Genomic DNA, 22,230 nt, shown 5'->3' with positions numbered 1-22,230 from the left:
CTCCAGGGATCTGCCTCCTACCAAGCAGAAGGGACCACAAGCAACCTCTACCCATCAAACTTCATATCCTTCTAAAATAAGATTCCCCACCCCCCACTCTCAGCCCAGTCACCAATTCTGAAAGTGAAGGGGAGGATTGGGAACCAGGAGTCCAGAGTTCTACTGTCAGCTGGAGGGGACGGGGAGAGGGACCGGGGGAGGGGAGAGGAGAAAACTGGCATCTAGCAGGGAAAGCTTAGTTCTCTTCCCACCCTGCTTTTCAACTCTTGATTCTCTTTACCCAATGAGGAATTAATACTTTGCTCTCATCTATTGCCATCCAGCAATTAAACTTAGCCACCCCCTCTGGGGAGTGCATTTTACAGAGCAAGGGACCAATCCAGTGTTCTGCAATCTGACCATGGTCTCAGAACAAACCAGTAACAGTGAAAAGAACCCAGGGACCCTCACTCACCCCCAACCTATATGCCCCTTCTCCCACCTTCACGGCCCAACACTTAGTGAACGGAATCAGCACGCCCAGGGACATGAAAGTATCTCTTTATTGAATTCAGACTTATCCAGCAAACAAAAATAAGGGGAGGGAGGGAGAGAGGAAGGAGGGCAACTTTAAATCATCTTAAATATAGTAATTTAACCTCTTGTTTTTTTTAAACTCAGCCCTTCCCCCTGAATTCCTCCTCCCTCAAAAATAACCCCTGGTGTCCATTCCCAACCCAATTCCTCTCATGGTAACTATGTTGCTGCTGTATCTAAGACAATTGTGCACCCAGTTACTACAGTCACTGCATGGCGTGAGTGGCTACAAATAAATTAAGGTTTAAATTAAAAATATCCCACTACTCCCACCAATAAAATAGTAATTAAAAAATAACCCCTCCCACCAGGGAACTGTTAAATATTTTAAGTCATGCCTACTATCAAGGGCATGATGTGATACCCGGGATGCCTTTTGGCCAGCGCCGGCACTTGAAGATGGGAAGAAAATTAAGACATTGAAGATGGAAAAGCATGGGCTCAACAGGATTAGAAATTGAGCATTTCTCAACCCCCATACTCAAAGATGGTAAGTCTATTCAACACCCCCTTCAAATGGCAGTCTATTCAGGACTTTCAGGTGACACCCACCCACCCAAATGGTATAGTCTATTATTCAATATGCCACAGAGCAGTCAACTGCTCCTGTCCCCAGCAATGGAAGATTCCATTTAGCACACTTCCTTTCATACAGTAGAAACTATGCACCCATAGCTGGAATGGCCAAGTCCAACCTCCCTCTCATATAGTCTAATCCCCCTCACCAGTTGTTAAGAGTTGGAAGACTTGCATTTAACTTCCCCAACTCAGCAATGCTATTCCATATTGTTCCCCCATCTCCCAGAATGGAACAGTCCTAAACCTCTCTCCTCTCCCCCCATCTCCTGAGATGGCACAGCCTATTTAGCCCCTCCAAATTGTACAGATTATTCAGCACCCTTCTCTACCTTCCATATGCAGACCCTCCCTCTTTAGACCCAGACAGGCAACAATGGAGGCCAGATGGTATAATCCACTCCAAGACCACTTCCAACAGTCATCTTCTCAGCCTCCCCCCTTTATTTCCCTAGATGGTACAGTCTATTCAGACTCTCAGCTGGGAAAGGGGCTGGCTGGACTGACTTGATTACTCCCCATGGGGGGGAAAAGCAGAATGGACCATACACCTTCCTTGTTTAGATGGTATACTGACTGTACGATCTGGGGGCATGTTGCACACTGCACCATTTGAAGAAGGGGTGTGTTTTGAAAAGACTGCCACAAACATTTCCAACAAGAATTGAAAAGGAAGCAACTTTTGAAGTGATGGCAGCAGCTGACAGCTGCTAGGGTGAGGGGTCATGGCAATAAGGAATATGCTCCCAAGAGCTGAACCAAGACAAGGGGGGGAGGGAGTCAGGAGAGACTGAGCCTACAAACCTGCTCTCTTCCTTCCCATCTCCAGGGAGGGGTACCCACACCCTCATGGACCCCAGGTCCAGTTCCCCAGCCGCTTTCCTCCCACTCCTTTAGCATTGTCCCCCCCAAAAAGTGTCAGATAGAAGCTGACAACAGGCTTCCCATCCAGCCTCCCCATTAACTCCCTCTGTCCTCACATCCGTGGCAGCTGGTCCTCCATCTGGGGGCACTACAGCGCCCCCTCCAACATGCCTGCCATCTGGGCATTTATATCAGGGGAAAAATTTCCCTCTTGGGGCAGTGATGGGGAGAATGCAGAATCCTATAGAAGCCTGGATTCTACTGAGGCATGGGGGGGTATGTGACAGGGGAATTTCCCCAAAATATGTTTGTGCAGGGGAGTCAAGATTGTGCACAGCTATATGGGGGGGAATCTCCCCCATGCTGTATGTGCAGGGAACTCAGATGGGGTGGCATGGCAAGAATAATGGGGTGTGCTGATGAATGGGGTCAGGATTGTGGCTTGTATTAATATGGGACAGGGAGATCTCCCCCAAGCTGTTTCTGTAGGGGAGTGAAGTGGGGTGCACAATAGGGGGAACTCAGAAAGTGTCCCACTAAGCAAATTGCCAGGTTTTGGGCAGCAGACTCCAGGGCTGAGGGATGGATCTGCCCCAGGGGCTGCAGCAATGAGCCAAGGAGACAGGTGGAGAAGGATCAATGCACGACTCAGCTGACATCTTTCAGAGTTCTTCCCATAACAGCAGCTCAGTCTCACCACATCCAGGGTCACCAGTGGACCCTGCCCATTTCTGCTAGCCCCACACCCATCCTGCAGAGGGGCAGGGGACAGGAACTGAACTCCTAGCCTCTAGTAAAGGGCTCTGCTCCCTTCCCTCTTGCATTAGGAACCCTAGGTTGGAATGGGAGGGTCTATTGCTTTAAAATACACGGGAGAGGGGCATCCATCCGCAACAGCAGAGCCAGGCACAAGCCACTGCACTATGGCAGGGGGGCTGGGATGTTCAGCTTGCACTGGGCATGGCTAAACTGGCTCCCCCATCTAGCTCCCTTGTTATAGCCCATATGCCAGTCAGAGGTGGCTCTCTGGACCAGAACAGCTGAGATAGGTAACCGCTAAGGGAGGAATCACCAGCAATTCACCCCAGCAGCCATGGGGACCCCTTCACCAGAGGTCCTGCACATCCCCCACATCTATTGCATCCTTACTCAGCTCCTACCCCAAGACATAGCCTGGCCCTGCCCCATCAGCAAGGGGCTGATACTGGGCCCTGCATCCCCAAGGAGTGGAGGCACTGGGGCTACCCACAATAACATGCCCCTGTGCCAGCTAGAACCCATGGAAGTCATGTGGGGTGATGTGTTAAGTGTACACCATGGAGAGGTGACTAGCAGACGTGCCAGCCCAAGTGGGGTGCAATTGCTGAGGCAGGGGTGCCTCCCTCCAGTCCCATTTTGGATCCATGTCCCTGGTGGGATGGGGATGGGGATGGCAATGGCTGGGAGGCCATGGGCTCCTGCAGCATGAAGGGGCCAGCTCTGGTTTGGCACAGGCTGGGCAGGGGAGGGGCTGGCGGCTGGCTGGGCACCTCTAACTCTTGTTGCCACTCTGCAAGCCCAGGCTGTGCTGGAGATTGAGCCGGTTCATTTGTGCCTCCTCCAGACCCTGCAGCTTCTTCAGCTGCAGCTCATCCAACTGCTTCCAGAGCTCCTGACGCTCCTTTTCCTTCTTCAGCTCCCTGCAGAGACAAAGATGGCAGAGTGAGGGGAAAGGTGGCACCCAACGTGGCCCTCTTGCCGATAATCCACGGCAGCACTGGGGTCAAGCACCCTCACAGGGGCTCTTGGAGTCACTGGGAAACCCAGACCAAGATGGCCTCAGGCACCCCAGTGCATTGTGGGAAATGGGGCATGCCCCAGGGAAACCCAGTGCAAAGTGCTGGGACAAACACTGCAGCTTGGCAGCATCCTCTGGCCTCCCACTTCCACACACCACAAGTGGGAGCCTGCTCCAAACTGGCTAGGGGCTTGTCACAGGTCAGCTCCCTGCCCAACCCTGTGCAAGGGCTTAGGCACAGGTATAGCCATGGAGTGTGAGGTAATGGGTCACATGACTGGGCAGAATGCCCACCTCTCCCAGAATCCCCCAGGGCTGCTGCATAGAGGGGGCTGGCCTAAGGATGTGGGGGGAGGAGATTGGCCCCCAACTCCAACATCTGGATGCCCCACAATCCCCAACACCTGGCACCCAACTCACTGCTGTTTCTCCACCTTGTAGGAGGCCGTGAGCTCATCAAAGAGCTTCCCGTTCATCTCCATGAAGGTCTTGAGCACGTTGTAGACCAGGGAGACAATTGTCCTGTGGGCATGGGGAGGGAGGAGAGGTGACTGGCTTCAGCTGCCAGCCCTATGTTGATTCCCTGCCCAGGGAACCCTCACCTCTGCCCTCAACACGTCCTGATATTGGTCACAATGGTCACACCACAGCCCTGCAAAGCATCATGGGGCTTGCCAAGACACCCACTCTGCAGCCCCCTATCCAGGCTCCACACCCTCGTACCTCAATGCACTCGAGACCCTCCCCCTCCCACCCCACCACACTGTATGTAAGGCCATCCCTACACATGCTGGTGCCCTATGTAGCCCAGCACCAGAAACTCTGGAGCAGCGCAAGGAGGGAGGCTCACCTGAAGGCAGCAAGTGGTGCAAGCGTGGGCCCAAGGAGCAGCAGGCACCCACGCAGCTGGCTGAGGAAAAGGGGCAACTGCCACTTCTCTCCAGCCAGCCAGCTACCCCCTGCGTTCTCCAGCCTGCACCTCTGCCAGGTGAGATGGGGCTGAGCATAGCCTGGGGGGAAGGGAGGTGGCAGAGGGATGGAGCTGGCCACATCCAACTGCCTAGGGCACCATGAAATCTGGGGCAATATGGTGCCTCAAATGTCATGGTCTCATGTGTGCCAGTAGGGATGGCCCTACCTGTGCCCTTTACACAAGCTGGGGGGGGGGGGGTTGAGGCCATCAGGAAACAGACTCTAGGAGACACTCCAAAAGGAGAAGGATTCCCAGTGCCAGGAGCCCCGCAGCCGCTGAAGGGGGCAGGCAGACAGACATGTCCCCCACACACTCACTGATTCCAGTGCTCCTTGGAGACCCGGTAGAGGGTGCCAAAGATGGCAGGCAGCACCGTATGGCAATTGTCCTCAATCAGACTCAGTATATATTCATTGTTCCAGAAGTACAGAGCCCGCTCTGCCACCTGGAGATAGGGGAGACCGGGTCAGTGCTGGGGGCTGCCCCGCCACCCCATTCACCTCCCCACTCCCTCTGCCACCTGCGCATGAGGGGAGCCAGAGTCAAGGTCTGTCCCCCAACCTCGCACTGCAAACTGGGGCTTAGGTAAGAGCTTGGGCCACCCCCTAATACCCACTCCCACTGCCCTCTCCTATCTCACCAACCTTTGATGGGGGGATTAGTTAGAGATGTAAAAAGGTAATTGTTTAACTAGGTGCAGCCCAACCATGCCTCCCACCTGTGGGGCACTGCAGGTGAGGGGCTGCTCCAGCCCAGCCAGGCCCATTGTGGTGTACAGCTCCAGGCCCACCATGCCATGGGTGGGGGCTGCTCCAGCAGTCCCCTGCCCATGGTAGGGCAGGTTGGTTAACCAATTAAACATATAGGTTAACCTCTTAACATTCAAAGGGGATTTTACATCCTGAGTGTTACTGAGTCAGAGCCAACAATCCTCCTCCTCCTCCTGCCCCCCCGCCATCTTCTCATGCTCCCCTCCAGTCAGGGAACAAGAACAGTATCAGAGCCAGGGGCTTCCCCCATGCTCTCCCAGAAGGGAACCCTATGGGAGTCTGATCCTCACCAGCAGGAGCTTTGACTGAAGAAAGGACCCTTCAGCACCAACAACTGTGGCTGGAGGAGCAGCCCTTGCCCCTTCAACTCCCAAACAGGGACAGTGGACCAAGGATTCAGGACCAGCCCAGCTTGGCTGAGTCTGGATCCTTTCCCCAGCTCCTAATTGGGGGCAGCAACCCCTTGGTGCCCCTAGAGCCCGGATGGGGAAAGCCTGGACCCCAGACTCCTAAGAGGCCTAGGCCCTGCCCAGCCCCCGACCCTGCACACACCTGGAAGTGGGGGCTGGAAATGCAGCGAGCAATTTGTTTGAAGAGTGGCTCCTGCACCTTGACAAACTGCGAGGGCTCAATCACATCCAGGATCTCCTCAATCTCCCCCAGGAACATCACCTGTCAGGTGGGAAAAGCAAAGCTCCCCTTGTGAAGTACAAGGGTAGGAGAAGCACCCCCCACATCCCAACACACCCTGGTCCCCACAAACCAAGTCTCCCCCACCCATCAAGTGTTCCCCGCAACAATGATCCACCCTGCGCCTGCCCCCAGAATCCCCAGGACTCATCCAGAGCCCCATCCAGTGCCCCCGCTATGCTATCCAGCCTCTCACACTCCTCTTCCCACCGCTCCAGCCCCACCTCTTTCTGAGTGCAGGTCTTCGGCCAGTATTTCAGCAGTCCCCGGATCACCTAAGGGAAGGGGGACACAGGAGGGTTAGAAGTGAAAGCTGCTGGGCCCTGGATCTCACTGCTCTGTCACAGGCTGCACTTACATGCTCCGTCAAGGTGGCATCTTTCTCCAGGAATTGCACCACACAGTATGCCAGCTGCAAGGGAAGGTGGGACAGCATCAGAGACAGGGATCCCCTGCATTGGACCCCCATGCCATAGATTCCTCCCTTGCTTATTGAGGTCAGATCCCCATCAGCAAGCAGTGAAAGCATCTGAGATAGGGCTTTCACCACCACCTAAATACCTCCCCAGAACCCTTGGGGTCCACTCCCCATATCCACCCCATGTGCAGCACTAGACCCAGAAATCTCCCAAACCCCCAGATTTCCCCCTCCCCCAAGACGACAAATCCACATCTGCAGAGTCCATGACTAGGGCCCTACAAAATTTATGGCCATGAAAAAAATATCACAGTCTCTGAAATCCGGACCGGTGTGTTTTTACACTTTACTATACAGATTTCATAGGGAAAACCAGCCTCTCTCAAATTGGCGGTCCTAATCCAAAAGAGAGTTACAGGGGGGTTAAAAGGCTATTTTGGGGGAGAAGGGTCACAGTACTGCCACCCTTCCGAGCTGGGCAACCAGAGAGTGGTGGCTGTTGGCTGGGAGCCCAGCTCTGAAAGCAGCACCTCACCAGCAGCAGTGCAGAAGTAAGGGCGACCGTACCACAACCCTTCCCCCACCTTGTGACCCCCCCAACTTTTTGGGGGTCAGGACCCCTACACTTACACCATACGATTTCTAATTTTAGTAGATGAAATCATGAAATTGATGGTTTTCAAAAACCTATGACCATGGACTTGACCTAAACGTACTGTGAATTTGGTAGGGCCTTACCCATGATTGACATGGTCCCAGCTTTGGCCAACAGTGCTGCTGTGGCCTATGACAGCCATAAGGGGAAAGCAGCGAGGCGACTGCCAAAGCCTAGGACTGGAGCGGGGAGGGCAGGGCAAGTCAGATCGCAGAGGGGCCCAAGGCAGCGCTGACCTGGGCAGAATGACACAGGTGGCTCACACAGTGGTGCTAAGCTAGGGCATTGCCACAGCAGCCACTCTTCCATCTCCCACTCACCAGCATTGTGCCCAACCCTGATTCTGGGCAGGGAGAGGAAACCTAGGCCCTGCCCAGGCTGCCAAGCTAGAAGCGATGGGGAGATCAGATTCCCTGCCCTCCTAGCCAGCTAGGCCCTCTGCTCTGGGGCCAGAGGAGAGCCAGAACCTCCTGGGGAGAGGCCCCATATCCCAGTCTCTGCCCCCTGGCACCTGGGCATCACTTATTTCCTACATCATTTCAGGAGCTGGCTCCTGCAGCTCATGCCCCTGGAGGTGACCCCTTGTCTGACCTGGAGGGGAAGGTCAAGAGTTCAGGGCCTTGGGACTTACCTGGGCGTGGAAGATGGAGAGGGATTTGACCGAGTGCAGCGGGATCAGCACCCGCACCAGGAAGTGCTTGTGCTCCGTCTTGAGCGGAAGGGCGAAGCCATTGATGATGCTGCATGTAAAAGGGGGGGATGGGACAAACACACAGTTGATGGGGGGGAAAACGGAGATCAAGATCCAGCAGCTGAGCCAGGATGGAGGCTCTGGGGCTGTGCTGGCTCCATCTGAGAGTGGGATAAACTGTGGTAGGATGGGGACAGGGATCCCAGCTGCTTCTGGAGGGACACAGTGCTCTAATGGCTACTCATGGAAATGGGGAGGGAGGATGTCCCCAGGGGAAGGTTGCATCCTTATGGGGCACACACTATTGGCTCCCAGAGAATGGATCACAGACCTGTAAGAGTGGGTGTGCTACCCGTAGCCCTGCCTGCCTGTGCCCGTGTGCAACCATTACCTGCCAAGAATCTCCAGCAGCTCGGCTACGCCATTGAAATGCTCTGTCTCGTAGATAAACCTGGAGGAGATGGGCCGGGCATAAGAGATGAAAATGCTTCCAATGCCTATTTGCTAATCCCCCAGCTCACCCTCTGGATTCCCCCACATGGGAATAGCCAGCCCTGCCCAGCAGCATGGTGGAAGCAAAGTGGGGCTGTGAATTGTGGAGGGAGTGGAGAAGGAGGGTCAAGGGGAGGTTGCTATGGGCAGGCTAGTTTCCCCCACGGCTTCAGCCCAGACCAACTGGAGCACACTCCCAGGAAGCCTTTCACAGCTTCCTGTTGGGCAGCCCAAGCTATAGCATGGGCTGAGCTCATGGCAGCCCTGTACAGCACCCCCACCCCATGGTCAAACTTAGGGGGTGAGCTCCCCACCCCACACACTGGGAATATGGGGCAGGGACCCTTCAGGGAACATCCCCTCATGATGGGGCATGGAGACCTGGGTAAATGGTGGACTTCAGGGCCCCACCCCTCTCACAGACCAGGGGATGCAACTCAAGCACCTGAAAACCAAGAGGATATGGGGAGGGTTGTGCTTTGGGGATACACTTCCAGGAGAGCCATGATGCCCAGAGAATCACATCCCATGTCCACCTCCCCAGGAGAGACTTCCTGGAATGCCAGGGCAGCCCATCTGCCCCACTGCAAGCTCCATGCTGCCTGGGGGCTCACCGCAGGAAGATGTTGTTGCATTGCTTGCGGATGTAGGCACGCAGCCCCAGGAACTTGCCGTAGACCCGGTGCAGAATGGTCTTGAGATACTCGCGCTCCCGTGGGTCCTCGCTGTCAAACAGCTCCAGCAGCTGGGGGCAGGGGAGAGAGTCACAGAGATGACCTTGCAGCCGGCTCCCCACCAATCTTCATCCCAGCACCATCTGAACATTCCCTGGGGGAGTTAGCGCTTCCCACCCCCTAACCGACCTCTCTTCCCCCTCGTATCGCTTCTGACAATAGGTGCACTGATTAGGTCAGTCCAACGCCTGCTGAGGCTTCTCTAGATGCTCCACATCCACCCACCTGTGCTCTGGGGCTCTCGCCTGCGTCCCCAGCCCACAATGGGCTGCAGTGGGTGAAGCCCCCTCCCCCTGCACCCACCTCCAGGAGACAATGCTCACAATGGGCCTGTCCGGCTCTGGGGGTGTCTGCCGCCAGCCAATATGCCCCATCATGGAGGCTTGGAGCTCAGTCAGGCTGAGAGCCAGCAAAATTACTGCATCCCAGCCAGAGCCAGGCTTCCAGCTCCCTGGCTCACCCGTTGTCTCTTCAGACCCCAGCAACCCCGCATGATCATCCACTCCCCCCACAGCCCTCAGTAACCCCAACCCTGGTGCTTTCCCAGGTACACGTACCAGCAGCACGAATTTCTGGTCAACATAGCGCTTGGCCACAGAGGGCTGGAAGTCAGGGCTTTCCAGGAAGCGGAGGAAGAATTCGTACACCAGCTGAGAAAGGGAATTGAAATGACACCGAATGCTTGGTAGCCCCCACCACAGACTATTTTCATCCTAGCACTCTGCCACCCAACTCTGCGGCACAGGCCTGCTCCACTGCCCATAAGTACATGCAGTGCTTTTTGGTAAAAAAGGTGCTGGTACTAGAGTTCCAATGGTTTTGTTGAACAAAACCCATCAAAAACCCCCAAACAAACAACAAAAGCAGGGCCAAAATGCGGTCACAGCCCCTTTAATTGCTGTGTCCCCCCAGCAGGCTTCTGTCAGCCACAGTGCAAGTGCTCCCAAAAAAAGGTGACAGTAGACCATACCATCACAAAAAAAAGCACTGAGTACACGCCCCCTTAAGAATGGCAGGAGTTCTGTATGCCCCTACCCCTGCCCTACTCCCAAATGAATGTGAGTGCTGCCACAGGCTCCATGCGGGTGTCGCACCTGTAGATGGGGCCATGAGGGCTCCAGGTTGGGCTCGTCCTCTTCAGGGTCAAACTCAGGGTTTTCGGTGGGCGGGAGCGTCCGGAAGATGTTGACAGAGATCTGGCAAGATTAGAAGGGGAGAGGAGTCAGTTGGGCCCAGCGAACCGCACCGCCCCCGCCAAGTCCTCACACCCCAATCCAGCCTGTTCCACCCCCCATTCACCACTGACAATCCCACCCGAAAGTGAAAGTAAGGTGGTGCACTCCAGTGCACCGCTCCAGTAAGACCCTGCTGGGGCACTTGGCTGCAGGAGGAGGTGCAGCGTGCTCTCAGCCAGGCTCTCACCTGCAGGCTGCTGTGCTAAGCATCAGACAAGCAAAAGGGACCAACCGGGGTGTGCTCCACACTGGTCTGGAACTGCCCCAACACCAAGATCCACCCCCAGCACCATTTAGGGAGGGCAAAGAGGCTGAATCCTCCACCTCCTACCCATGCTGTTTGTTACTTGCTGCTCCCTTCCATCGCTGTCAGGGAGGGAGAGGACAGCACCGTATCCTGACAGCCCTCTCCCTCCTGGCTGAAGTGGGAGGGGGCAGAGAGGTTAGTGAGTGACCCACCCTGCGGGCTGTCCTATCACTCCCTGAGAATGACAGAAGGGAAAGAGCAAGCAACAAGCAGTATCATTAGGAAAGGGGGGGGCTTGCTCTCCCCACACCCCAGTTCTTGAACCTCCCCCTAACCATATGCCCTGAGCCCCTCACACTCCCAACCTTGATTCCTGCACCACCCCTAGCCCTGAGCTTCTCCTCATACCCCTCAATCCGACTCCTGCACCCCACACATTCCCACTCGTCCTGAGCCCCCTCATACCCACACATACCCCCAAACTCCTGCTCTCAGCCCCTCCACACTCCACCCTACACATTTTCTTATAGGTACTGTCATATCACATCCCCCAATGCCATGCCCTAAGCCCCCCTCGGGGGGCAATACAACAGCACGTGTAAGAAATGTAAGTTACCTTCATGCCTGGCTCCCACCCAGAATGCTCAAGGACCCTGTCAGTGGCAATGGGAAAAGGCATGGAACTCAGGAGTCCTGGCTCCTGACTCTCCCCCCCCTGCCCTCAAACCCACTAGACCCCTCAGATCTGGGTCCCGTTCCCATGGGTCCTGGTTCCTAGCCCCCAACTCTAGCCCCCATCAGCACCCATTCCCCTCCTGGCACTAGGAGAGAACCAGGCATCCTGCCCTGCTCCCTCACCATCTTGATGATCTCAGGGTAGACGGGCTCAATGAGGATGCCACGGTTGGTGGCCACGCACTCCACCAGCTCGTTGAGAGCCGCCCGCTTGATCTCCTTGCCCTTGAGGTCAGCCACGCAGTCCAGGAAATCGAAGAGCACGCAGCATTGCTGGAGCTTCTTGCACAGCAGCTCATGCAGCTCCGCCACTGCCACGTCTGGGGGAAGGGGGTTATTAGCACCAAGGACACCCCGCCGCAAAGTGGTACAATTCCACATACAGATTGAAGCCTTATCCCTGACACTGAACCCCCTCCCCCCCATGACAAAATGGTACAATCCCATATGGACTTGTACAGCCTTGACGCTGGACCACCCGCCACCAAGTTTGTACAACTCCCTGGGAGCTGAGGGAGACTTGGTCCCGACAGTGTACTACACCGTCCCCAACAAAGCAGTACAAAGCCCAGGTAGACCTGGCTCCAACATCAATCATCAGACAATCCACTGTGGGTTGGGGGTTTAGAACCAAGCATTCACCTCTAGCGAAAAGGGGTACAATCCCACATGGACTGGATCGCTTCGCTCCAACACCCCATCCCTCCCCAAATAAAATGCTACAATCCCACATGGCTGGGTGGGGGCACCATGGAACTTGCCACCAGCACAAAGTGATACAATTCCAGTGGAGGAGGGGGTGGAAAGGGGAGTCAGCACTGAGCAAATGTCAGCTCTCAGCAGGAAGTGGTTCAGTCCTAGGTGAACAGGGAGGAGGCTTAGCCCCAAGCCCAGGAAAACAGCCAAAGAGAAGGTAAACCCCAAGCCAATTCACCCTGCAGGGAGGTAGCAGAGAATCACGGCTGTCTCCCTGCTCTTGGAAACTCTCCCCAAGGATGTCTCCCCATGAGCAAATCCCTCTGGCATGAAAGGTCCATTTGCATCAAACTGATTCCTTCCCATGTAACAATACACCAGGGATAGTCTTTTCTGCCCAGCACCCAATGCAACGGGGGCATGGTCCATGATTAGGGTTCCTAGGTGCTACCAATGCAAACAATGAACAACCCAAGCCCTGATTAATGCCAACGAAAAAGTTCCACACAGGGATTTAGAGTCACAGATTCTAAGGCCAGAAGGGCTGAAGGTGAGTGCCTTGAGCTGAATGAGGATATTGATGTATCCGTATCACAGAAACCTGAGGAACTGATAACCAATGGGACATGGTGTAACCAGGAAACACAGGAATAACAGTAGGTTGTGCTGGTGGGACAATGCTCCCCCTATCCTTTTCCATCCATGTGCAGAATAAATTTATTCTGCACCAAGGCATGTGTGGACGTACACCACCAGTAGATATAAAAAACCCAGCTGTGGGCTCTCTACTCATCTGCTGGGTGGCCTTTAATCTCTCCTGAGTGGGCACATGAGCACACAGCTTATAGAGAACACTACTGGTGGAAGAGTGGCACTATGTGTGATAGAAACAAAGTACAAGTTTTAAATTAATCAACTGTACCACAGAATCTCTAGGAATAGAAATTCCATACTTGAGTGACACAGGTATAGCAGTAAAAATCTACTACTGACCACCTGACCAGGAGGGTGACAGTGACTGAAATTCTCAGGGAGATTAGAGACAATAAAAACAGAACTACACCCATACTAACTGGGAATACAGGCAGTCCCTGGGTTACGTACAAGATAGGGACTGTAGGTTTGTTCTTAAGTTGAATCTGTATGTAAGTCGGAACTGGCCTCCAGATTCAGCCGCTGCTGAAACTGATCAGTTTCAACAGCGGCTGAATCTGGACACCAGTTCTGACTTACATACAGATTCAACTTAAGAACCCCAGGCATCCCCAAGTCAGCTGCTGCTGAAACTGATCAGCAGCTGATTCCAGGAAGCCCGAGGCAGGGGCTTCCTGTAGTCAGCCACTGGTCAGTTTCAGCAGCGGCTGACTTGGGGACGCCTGGGGCAGAGCAGCTGGGGTGCTGCCCGGTTGGTCCAGTAGCACCCAGAGCGGCACTACGGGACCAACTAGCAGCGCCCCAGCTGCTGTACCACAGGTGTCCGGAGCAAAGCCGTGGAGCACGGGGGCAGCGGGACAGCCCAGACGCGCCGTGGCTGTCCTGCTGCCCTTGGGCTCCGTGGCTTTGCTCTGCTTTGCTCCCCGTCCCCCTGGTCTGCAGACCAGGGGGACCGGGAGCAAAGCGGCGGAACACGCGGGCAGCGGACAGCCCAGACGCGTCTGGGCTGTCAGCTGACCGCATGCTCCGCGGCTTGGCTCTGCTTTGCCCCCCCCCCCCCCGTCCCCCTGGTCTGCAGACCAGGGGGACGGGGGGGGGGGCAAAGCAGAGCAAAGCAGAGCCAAGCCGCGGAGCGCGTGGGCAGCGGACAGCCCTGTCCGCTGCCCGCGTGTTCCGCCGCTTTGCTTCCTCTCCCTGGTCTGCTGGAGACCAGAGAGAGGAAGGGCCCCGTTCGTAACTGCGGATCCGACATCAGTCGGATCCGCGTAACTCGGGGACTGCCTGTACGTCACCTCAGTATAGGACACAGAACCCATTTCTAGGCATCTTTAGTGACTCGTAGAGGAGCTGAGAACACAGGGCAGATCCACACGGCAGCTGAGAGGCTGTGCCGCAATTCAGGTAGACAGACATGCGCTAGCTCTGCTGGTGCTAGCAAAGTTAGCAGTGTAACCACAGTGGAAGCTTGAACTAGCCAAGTGACTACAATACCCCTGACTCCGAGCACGGACTTGGCTGGCTGTCCCAAGCCACTACCGACACAGCTATTTTTAGGCTCTTGCTCAAGCAGAGCTAGCACACATATATCTACATAAGCTGGGATTTATATCTGTTAGGGATGTAAAATCCTAGTTAATCAGCCCATGGGGGGCTCCCAGCTCCCATACTGGGGCTGGCTGCTGGCTCCCAGTCCCTGGGGCTGCCACCAGCTTCTGGTTAACTGGCTACATGTTCACATCCCTAATACCTGTAGGAACCCACAGATGAAACCAGGGATTCCTTGTTGGATGCTCAAATTCCTTGAGAAGCAAATCAGTTCCAATTCCCCATAAGAGAGGGAGGGTAATAATCCCCCGCTCTTACCTAGCAGTTTTCACCCACAGATCTCAAAGCACTGTACAAAGGACTTCAGCCTCATTTCTCCCTGCCATTTTACAGATGGGGAAACTGAGGCACAACAGGGAAGGGACTTGCCCAAGGTAATCCAGAAGGCCAGTGGCAAAGCCAGGAACACAACCCAGGCTTCTCAAGAGCCAGTCCAGCATTCTGTGTGGCATCCACATTGGGGAATCAGATAACTCACTGGAGCAAGAACCAGAATAATTATGGGTATGATGGGAGTACCGCACAGAGCACCAACCTCTTCAACATCAGGAGTCATGTCATGATTGCACTGAGCAGACACTTTCAAGAGACACTCCCTGCCTCAGACAAAGAGATTCAGGTTGGGAGGGGGAAACAGACAGACGGGAAGATACTTGTTTATCGTCAGTGGCAGAGCCAGAAATAGAACCCCGGAGTCCTAAAGCTCTAGCCACTAGACCACACTCAACCTGCCCAACCTCCCTACAGACACTCAGACCTGGTGTGCAGCAGGGAGAACCAAGAGAGACAGGGGCTCCACAATAACACTGCCAGGGCTTTCTCTGGTTTTCTTATAGCACCCCATGGATCTCCATTTGGGGCCAGCAAGGAAACTCCCCTTCAGTACACTCCCTCAACACAAAGATTACACCCCACAGCCACTGGCTCAGCATAGGGTCCCCTAAAAACAGTGGGGCAGACATGGGATGGGGAAACTAGCAGAGCCCCAGAAAACTCTGAAGGGATGCTTTCAGAATCCACACCCCTTGCCCTCTGCACATCAGAGCCTCTCAAGCCCCATGCCTAAATTTCACTCTGAACTCAATATGCTCACTACTCCGTCCCCACAACTCCCTGGGGCACATGGCACTGGCGCCAGCTTCAACTGGCAAAAACAAGCAGCCCACATCCCTATGCCAACCCACCAGGCTGGGGCTGCCACAGCCTCTGCCAGCTACACCCTCAATATTCCAGCAACCCAGCCGTGGAAACATGGCTAGAGCACACAAGGCTTGGATAACAGTGAGGAGACCCAGGGGTGAGGGGGAGAGGTCCTGGTTAGGCAGGTGGGACAGAGAAAGGCTGACTTTTTTTGCGTCCATGGATCTGGGAGTGAATATAGGCACCGGCCAGCAGGAAAGGCCATCATGGGGTTTGACAATGGGGGAGGGGGCTGGGGTTGGGAGTGAGACACAGCAGCCCTGAGCTGGGGTGCCAGTGGGTCAGGACTGGCTCTGCAAGCCCACTCCCATGCTCTCCTCAGGGAGGCCCGCAGGTAGCAAGCCCCACAGGACTGTCTCCACGGCAGCAGAGATCTGAGACAAGCAGCATCTGGAGTCCTGGGAAGCGGGGAAAGGGAGGGAGAGTAAGGCCAGATGTGGGGGAGGAGGAGGAGCCATGCCCATATTCCTCCCAGGGCTATCTCCCAAGGCAGGCAATTTCCTGCCTCCTGATGGAGACAGCTCAGGAGGCAGCCCCAGCCAGCGACACAGCTAAGACAAGGTCCCCTGAAGCCAAGAGAGAACCTGGCTCCCCACCGTCTAGCCCAGCAAAAGCCCGTTTCCCAAAACACAAGCCGGGCAGCACCCCGCCCCTCTAATCCCCAGCACTCACCTCCCTTCCCACCTGTCAGCTCTGGGGCCTCATGTTCCATACTGGGCATGGAGAGGAACAAGGGAGCCAATAAGACAGGCCTATAGAAATTCACCTACACCTCCAGGCTGGACACAGATGCAGCACATCTCCCCTATTACCCCCAACCTCCAAATTCTACCCCCCAGTGCCGCCTTCCTCTTAAGCTCTGCCCCCACCCCTGGAAGATACTAGGTGCAGAGCTGACCTTGGGGGGCAGGGATAGACAGTCGGGATGTTCTATAGCAGTTAGTAAGTTAATAGAGTAGTCAGTGGAATGTCCAACTACTCGATTAGTCAGTTCACTGTGGCTCTGCCTTTTAAATATAGTACAGCTGCCAGGCTTTCACTTCATTTAAAAGGCAGAGGTGCAGCAGTCTGCAACCTGGCATGAGCTAGGACTGCTCAGTCCCTGATTGCACCAGGTCCCTCGCTGCGCTTCTGCCTCCCTCTCCTCCCCCCACAGAAACAGTGCTGGGGGGAACCGGCTTTTAAGCTGGCTCCCCCCGCACCTGATACACAGTCGGGGAGGCGCGGGGGAAGCATCTCGTTGAGTAGTGACTCAACTACCCAATAAGCCTAGGCTTATCAGGTAGCCGACTACTCAACTAGTCACATCCCTAACACACAGGCAAGATATTTACGTCAGACACTGGGCGATGCTGAACACTGAAGCTGGGGGGCCTCTCAGGGAAGGGAGGCTGAATTCACCATTAAGGCCTCAGGCACTGAAAAGCAGATGGACAGACAGGGGCAGCTTAGAACTAGACAGACTTGACAAACTCACTCCAGGCAGACGCTACCCAGCTGACAGGCTGCTATTGCAATCTGCAGGAGAGCTGGTGGCCCCTGGAGGGGAAGGTCCCATGTCCCATTCCCCAGCTTTAAGGCAGTCATTCTCTACACTCTGGGACAGGACTGCAGACAAGGCCCCCCCTATAGGGGAAAGCCATTCAGTCCCTCTCCCTCTCGCCTAATCCCCTAGAGACTGCCCCATTCAGCTAGCAGCACCAGCCTCCAGGCATCGCTGAGCAGAGAGAAGCTGACAGAGCTGCGATGGCAGCATGGGGGTGAGGACAGGATCTGGTGGCAGACATGTGGGAAGCTAAATCCCACCCTGCGTTTTTAACCACTAGAGCTTAATGGGCTTTTTGCTATTGCAGAGCTCAGCTCATACGTGCACAGAGCTTTGCTGGGGCCCCTCCCTCCAGACTTCCAGTATCCCAGCTACCCTAGCCAGAGGCTTCTTAGCAGATGTGGAGCTTGCTAAGCCAATCTTCAGCAGAGCCCTCAGCCATGTAGGACGGACTCTTGTTCTTTGCCAGAGTTCGGGGGATCCCCCCACTGGCCCCAGGTGCCTTCAGAAGGGCCCCGTGAGCACCATGGCAAGTCAAACCCAGGTACACAAGGCCAGGGTAGTTGTACCAGACTGGCGTCTGACACGATACAAAATGTTCTTCATGCTGACTTGTGCCTGATCCCATCCCCCCACCCTGCTTTCTATTACAGCCTGAGCTCCCACACACAACCCCACCTCCCAGCCACTGAGAGCCAGTGGGTATCTGGCAAGGTTCCCAGGGAGACACTCAGCATCAATTTGGCTGCTGGCTCCAAAAGGCACTTAGAGAAACCAAGCAAATATCCAGCATTATACTGGGGGAAGGGTCCTAGTAGGGTGGGGTGGGGTGGTAGACTGGGAATCAGGTTTCTGCTCCCAGCTCTGGGAGGGGAGCATGGTCTAGTGGTTTGGGGGGGTGCGGGGGAGGGAGGCTGGTCTTCAGGAAGGGATGTAAAATTCCATGTAATCAGTTAACTGGTTAAACATTAAAAAGTTTAATCAATTAACTGCTTAAAAGGGCATGGGGGCTGCTCCAGCCTAGCCAGAGCCCCCTCCAACCTGGCTAGAGCCCCCCTGCCTGCAGCACACTGCTCTGAGTGGGCTAGGCCCGCTGTGGGTGGGGGCTGCTCCAGCCCCTCCTGGTTAACCATACCTGGTACGGGTGATGTTTACCAGCGAACTGGTTAACCATTCACAACCCTAGATTCAGGACTCCTGGGTTCTATCCCCAGCTCAGGGAGGGAATGAAGACTAGATACTAGGCCAGGCTAGATGGGCCTACAGGCCTGATGCAGCATGGCAGTTCGTACACTTGATGAAGCACTGGGTGACGAGGGAGAAAGTTACCCCTACAGGGATACCTCCCTGCCCATGGGGGCCTGCCCCAAATTAGGGGTTTGAATAATGATGAGAAGCCCCAAAAGATCATCCCTCCATCCCCAGCTCCCATTCCAGGGCTCCTCCCAAGTCCCGACCCTCTACAGGCCAGGGGCTGGAGACTCCTAAAGAAGGAAGAAAGGGGAAGCTTTCAACTAAGGGCACAGGGAGCTGCCTGTGCTTTTAGGGAGGCCTTAGCAGGGTATCAGCATCACCCCTCTGCCATTGTAGCCTGGAGACAGAGAGGGCCAGCCCAGCTCAGGGTCCCAAGGCCTCGCTGTAGGATTCAGCCACACATACTGCTTGGAGCAAATTCATCTCATGCTGGGGGCCATGAAATGTTGGTTACGTCCCAGTGACTCCACCTGGATGGGAACCCGTGGCCACATTCCATTCCCCATACCCTGAGCAGCCGGGGCTGGTTCCAAGCCAGCCCTCATTTCCCCAGGGCTTGTGGTGTGGTGCGCTGTGGCTGAGTCACTGGGCCCAGATGGGCCAAGGCAAGCGAGGGCGGTGACTAAGGGGTTCCATCCACTTCCCTCTTTGCGGGAGGGGGCAGGGAACACAGCACAGCACCATGAGCTCTTGGACCAGCCTGGGCAAGTGGAGGGAAAACTGTCACAGGCAGGTCCTACATTACCAAGTAACCCTACCATAAGAAGCTCAACTCCCACACAACCCTACAACAAACCAAGCCCAGATCTCTCACATGACCCTCCAACAATCCAGCTTCGCTCCACTAAAGGACCCTAGCAACAGCAGCAAAGAGCAGCCCCAGAATTCCCAAGGGTCTGTATAACAACAAAGCCCAGCACTCATGGGCAACCCTACAAAAACAAAGCCAGTCTTGATGCTCCCAAAAGACTGTACCATAAACCCAGCACAGACAGCACCAGTACTCCCAGGAGACCTTACAATAACAAAGTCCACAAACAGTTAGCCCCAGAGCAGGTGACCCCTGCTGGAGTTGAGATGCTGTCCTGAGTCACCAAGAGACGAAAAGCAGGGTAACAATAAGACACTCAAAGGTCGGTCTTATTGTGGAGGGCAGGGCTGAGAAAGGGGGTGGGGAGATGGGGCTAAGCAGGTCAGACAGGAAATGAGGGTCTCACACAATGTATCCTGACCTCTGATTTGGGCAAAACCCCATGCAAGTATTGGCATGTCACCATTCAGATAGGGTAGGAATCCCCATCCCCTTAAAGATGGGGAAACTGAGGTATGGGGGAGGTACTTGTCCAGAGCTGAAGAGAACCCAGGAGTCCTGACTTTCCATCCTCCGCTCCAACAACTAGACCCTACTCCCCTCCCAGAACTGGGACAGAACCCAGGAGTCTCATTCCCAGCCCCCACAGCTGTGCAACACTCACCTTTTAGCAAAGGCAGGGGGGTCAGCTCCTGTTGGTTGCTCTGATAGCGGAACTGGGATGAACTGTGAGAGCGACGCTGACGAGAGCGGCGCAGGGAGCGCCTGGAGAAACCGTCCACTTTATCAGGCGGGGGGACAGGTGACAGCCCTGGGGACGAGGGGCTGGTAGGGGTGCCAGCAGGGGGCAGCTTGGTCTCCATGTTCACAGGTGGGACAGCTATCAGAGCTACTTGGCTTCTCCTCCAATAGACCAGGCTACTCCAGTTAAGCCAAGAGGATGCTGGGTAAAACAGTGCCTGTTAGCACTCCGAAGAGGTGTCCAACATGGCAGGAATATAGGCCATTTGCATCCTCAGCATGTGCCCCATGGCAAGAGGGCAACACGTATCCAACACAGCTTCTCTTCACGCCCCAGCTGGGGTGATCGTCCAGTTTCCAATTCGCAAGAGGATTCCAGGCCTGGGGCCTTACTTTAAGTCCACAGGTACATTCAAAGCTTCAGACCCAATGAGACACCCACTTTGGCTTGAATCATTGCAGAAGGCATTCTCCCCATGCACGTGCACACATACCTGTCCCCTACTCAGCTACAACAGTGGTAAGAGAATTGCCTATATATCCAAAGGGCAGCCTGATGCAGAGGATAAATTCGGCTGAAGTCCAGGTAGCTTCTCACGCCTGGGTTAAGAAAAGTTTCTAGTCTATTTGGAAAGCAAAGAGTTTTCACTCTGAATCCCAAGTCTCTCTTCCCCACCTGTCTCCCAAGGGGGAATGAATCAGGCTATCCAGTTCAGACACATCTCCCCTCAGGAGTGACCCTGATGAATCAGAAGCTAACAAGGATTTGAAACTGGCTCCCTCTAAACTTTGGTGACTATAGGATAATTTTTAGGGGGCAATTCTAGCAGCAAAACTCCTATCCCTTTTTTTGCAAACCCCTAAATATTAGTGCATTCAACTTCAACCTGACTGTGCTCTCTCTGATTTAAGACTGGATTTTAAAAGATATTTGTAAACCATTTCTTCCAGCTAAAAACACTTCCCTAAGTTCATTTGCTTTCAGCTTTCTCCACCCCCTTGCTAAAGCAAGGATGCAACACCAACCCCTGAATTTAGCAGCAATGTAGTAAATTGCACACACCAATCTGACCTACCACCCCCACCCAAGCAGCAAAAACTTTACAAATGAGGAAGTTGTTAAATGACACAGACTTCAGTTCCCCAACCCGCTGCAGCTATAGGGAAAAGGAACTTAAACAGCTTTTACAACACTGTGCCCACAACTACTCAGTTTCTTTTTGCAAACCACATGGAAGACTTTACCCTTTAAAAAAAATCAGACCCATGCACCAAATAAATAACACACACGCTCTCTTCCACTCACTGGCAAAGCTTATGGCTTAAGGATTCTGTAAGTAGCTCAATCCTCTCTGCCTAGGCAACTTCTGTCTCTTTGGAGAGAGATGCACGCCACAATAGTCAAGCCAAAAATTCAACAGCTCTAGGATGTCACACACCCGTCCGAAAATGTAACCCGCCTATAAAATATTGGAAGGCGATTCCTATCTCCCCCTCACGTGGACAGGATCCGAGGGTCGGAAATGAAGGAAGAAATTTGTGTCCTGGGAGAAGGAGGGTCACCAGCCATATAATCGCCTCCAACGGGGTCACCTGCGGTAGACGTGGAGTAGGCAGGTGGGGGTTGATAGCCACCGATGCAATGGATGGGTCATTCTGCACCAAGTTGCACCCCCAACCCACGGCCAGTCGCACTAAAAGCAAATCTCTGAAAAGGAGAAATCCGGCGGGGCGGGCGCTCCCCTCCTTGCTGCCTTCCTCAGGTGGCAGGGTCCGGGCTCTGGAGCGAGGCTGGGCTCATCTGACCACGGCCCCCGCCCCAATACTCTGCTGCGGGGGGGAGCTCGCACAGCCAGGCAAACGAAATAACTAGCAGCCCCCTTGGCGAAGCCCGCCCTTGCAATGCGGAGAGCGAGGCCTCCTCCCTTCCCCGCCGCCCTCCCCAGAGCCCGGTGCTGCCGGAGCTTGCAAAACAACCCGAGGCCCCCTCCCCACAGCGCGTCGGGGAAGCTAAGGCGCGGCGCGCGGCTCGTCTCCTCTGCGCGGAGGCTGCCCCACCGGGGGCGCCTGCAGCCTCATGCACCGGCTCGGCCCGCGCGAGGCCAGGCAGCCGCTGACGGCTCGGGGCCGAGGCCAGGGGCTTGGATGCAGCAGCAGCAGCGCCCAGCTCCGTGCATGGAATCCCGGCCCGGGCAGCGCCAGCCCCTGGTCCCGCAAAGCCCCCCCCTCCCCGGCTAGCAGCCTCCCCTGCCTCACTTTGATGCACCGTTCATTAGGCTGACATTAAGTA

At 54.9% G+C, this 22,230-nt stretch overlaps 1 protein-coding gene across 1 annotated transcript; it reads right to left on the bottom strand.

Moving 5' to 3' along the window:
• Positions 1-524: 524 nt before the first annotated feature.
• On the bottom strand, positions 525-22,230 carry PPP2R5B (protein phosphatase 2 regulatory subunit B'beta). Its single transcript, XM_006136558.5, has 13 exons — positions 19,864-22,230; positions 11,557-11,753; positions 10,311-10,412; positions 9,774-9,866; positions 9,097-9,227; positions 8,382-8,441; positions 7,931-8,039; positions 6,585-6,638; positions 6,451-6,501; positions 6,089-6,208; positions 5,084-5,211; positions 4,214-4,315; positions 525-3,695 (listed from the first exon to the last, which is right to left on the bottom strand). The coding sequence occupies exons 1-13, from the start codon at positions 20,060-20,062 to the stop codon at positions 3,548-3,550; spliced, it is 1,494 nt and encodes a 497-aa protein (XP_006136620.1). The 5' UTR covers positions 20,063-22,230; the 3' UTR covers positions 525-3,547.

Source organism: Pelodiscus sinensis, chromosome 11 (genome assembly GCF_052426305.1).
Source record: "Pelodiscus sinensis isolate ZL-2025 chromosome 11, ASM5242630v1, whole genome shotgun sequence".
In the NCBI taxonomy this organism is placed as follows: Eukaryota; Metazoa; Chordata; order Testudines; family Trionychidae; genus Pelodiscus; species Pelodiscus sinensis.
Note: the sequence above shows the minus strand (reverse complement) of the source record. Positions and strands in the feature narration are given on the sequence as shown.

Bases quoted from the DNA above. Each gene is read 5' to 3' on its own strand.
- PPP2R5B (XM_006136558.5), bottom strand. From the start codon at position 20,062: ATGGAGACCAAGCTGCCCCCTGCTGGCACCCCTACCAGCCCCTCGTCC. The intron at 10,413-11,556 runs GTGAGGGAGCAG...TAATCTTGCCAG, and splicing joins ACCCTGAGATCATCAAGATG to ATCTCTGTCAACATCTTCCG. The intron at 9,228-9,773 runs GTACGTGTACCT...CCCTGCCCCCAG, and splicing joins ACCAGAAATTCGTGCTGCTG to CTGCTGGAGCTGTTTGACAG.